This window comes from Cryptomeria japonica, chromosome 8 (assembly GCF_030272615.1).
Source record: "Cryptomeria japonica chromosome 8, Sugi_1.0, whole genome shotgun sequence".
NCBI classification, from domain to species: domain Eukaryota; kingdom Viridiplantae; phylum Streptophyta; class Pinopsida; order Cupressales; family Cupressaceae; genus Cryptomeria; species Cryptomeria japonica.
This window is the reverse complement of record NC_081412.1, coordinates 144,415,506-144,416,979: the sequence shown is the minus strand read 5'-3', so window position 1 is coordinate 144,416,979 and position 1,474 is coordinate 144,415,506. Positions and strand designations below refer to the sequence as shown.

Sequence of the window (1,474 nt, the reverse complement as noted above, 5' to 3'; positions counted from 1 at the left end):
AAAATATAATACAATCTAAATCAGAAACAACAGCAATTACTATTATGAATTGTTGAAAACTAATATCCTTATAAAAATCTTGTTCCAAACGAACAAACATATCCTCAAAATCTCTTACTATACAAGTACTTATTCTTATGAATCTTTTTTCCAAATGAATAGGCATACCCTTCTCCTATCTAATTTGATCCTCCATGATTCCTGACCCAAATTACAAAAAAATTATGACAAAAATACCCTCATGACCCATTTAAATAAGAAAAAGAAAATAAAGAAAATAAAAGCAAAATTACTCTGTATTAAGCTCTGTATCAGCTAAAACACCAACAGTTTCAAACAGAGAAAAAGCTTACAAATCTATCTATGAAATACTTCACTGAATTACATCATCATAAATGGTGTTTCACATCTGAACTCAGTTCAGTTTATATTAGACAAGCTTATGTTTGACGGATATTTCTAAGGCATATGTCAAATAACAGAAAATACATGTTACTAGCCTTCAGTCGTCGTAGGTTCGACACTCGTCTGTCTCAGGGTTTTCCTTACAGTAAGCCTCAAGTGGGTCGCTTCCTTTCTCCTTGGTTCGAATATCACTCCTCGTAGCGCTCAATTCTTCAACTTCATCCCACGCAGCTGCGCATTCCCCTGAATTTTCATCCTCTGCACACCGTTCTTTGGCATTTGCAATGCTCTGTTGCACAGCGTCTGAAAGTTTTCCTTCCTTGGCTGGAGGAGGAGGAGGAACCGCCATGGCCACCACCAAGCTTCTTTTGCTCAAACCCATTCTGCCCAGACGACCCACATGGGGTTTGGGCTGAAATTTCATGGAGGAGGAGATCTTGGGTGTCAGGGGAACAGCGTTATTTGACGGGAAAAAGAGGGCCTTGGGGACTGTGGATGTTGTAGCCATTGAAGCAGCCATCTGGGTGTGGAGAGGATTTTGCAGATGATTAGTTTTCCGTCAATGGACGGAATTGGAGGGGCTTGGGATTGCTATGAAATGCAGGGGTTTGCTTTGATTTGGGGAATTAAGGATGAAAAATGGACGCAAGTTAGAAGAGATAAGGAGGGAAATCTTAGCCTCTCAAATTTTGGGGAGGTCTGGAGTGTTTGTAACCACGTGGCATGATTTGTTTTGGGTTTATTGTAGTGGAGATATTGGAGGAGTGAGGATGTCCTCTTATGTAGTGGGCCTCACTTGTGAGGATGATATCTTCATAATATCTTCTTGGTGTGCTATGCAGTGAGGACATGCATATGGATCTTTTTATTGAGAAGAATTCAGAGTTTGGTTCAGTGAATTGGACTTTAATTCTTTACATAGTAAATCTTTCATATAATCTTTTAAGTAATTTGCAACAAATTTTTATTCATATTGCACACAAATCAAGGGTTGAATTCAAATGACTTGGACTACCCAAAATAGTAGTCGAGATTGGGTGAGCTAATCTTAGAGGTCTAGCCATTTAAA

At 38.8% G+C, this 1,474-nt stretch overlaps 1 protein-coding gene across 1 annotated transcript; it reads right to left on the bottom strand.

Moving 5' to 3' along the window:
* Positions 1-278: 278 nt before the first annotated feature.
* LOC131032296 (calvin cycle protein CP12-1, chloroplastic) lies at positions 279-1,061 on the bottom strand. The gene has a single exon (XM_057963230.1). It carries the CDS (start codon positions 923-925, stop codon positions 503-505), a length of 423 nt encoding a protein of 140 aa, XP_057819213.1. The 5' UTR covers positions 926-1,061; the 3' UTR covers positions 279-502.
* Between the last annotated feature and the right edge of the window lie 413 nt (positions 1,062-1,474).

Coding starts and splice junctions, on each gene's coding strand:
- LOC131032296 (XM_057963230.1), bottom strand. CDS start 925: ATGGCTGCTTCAATGGCTACAACATCCACAGTCCCCAAGGCCCTCTTT.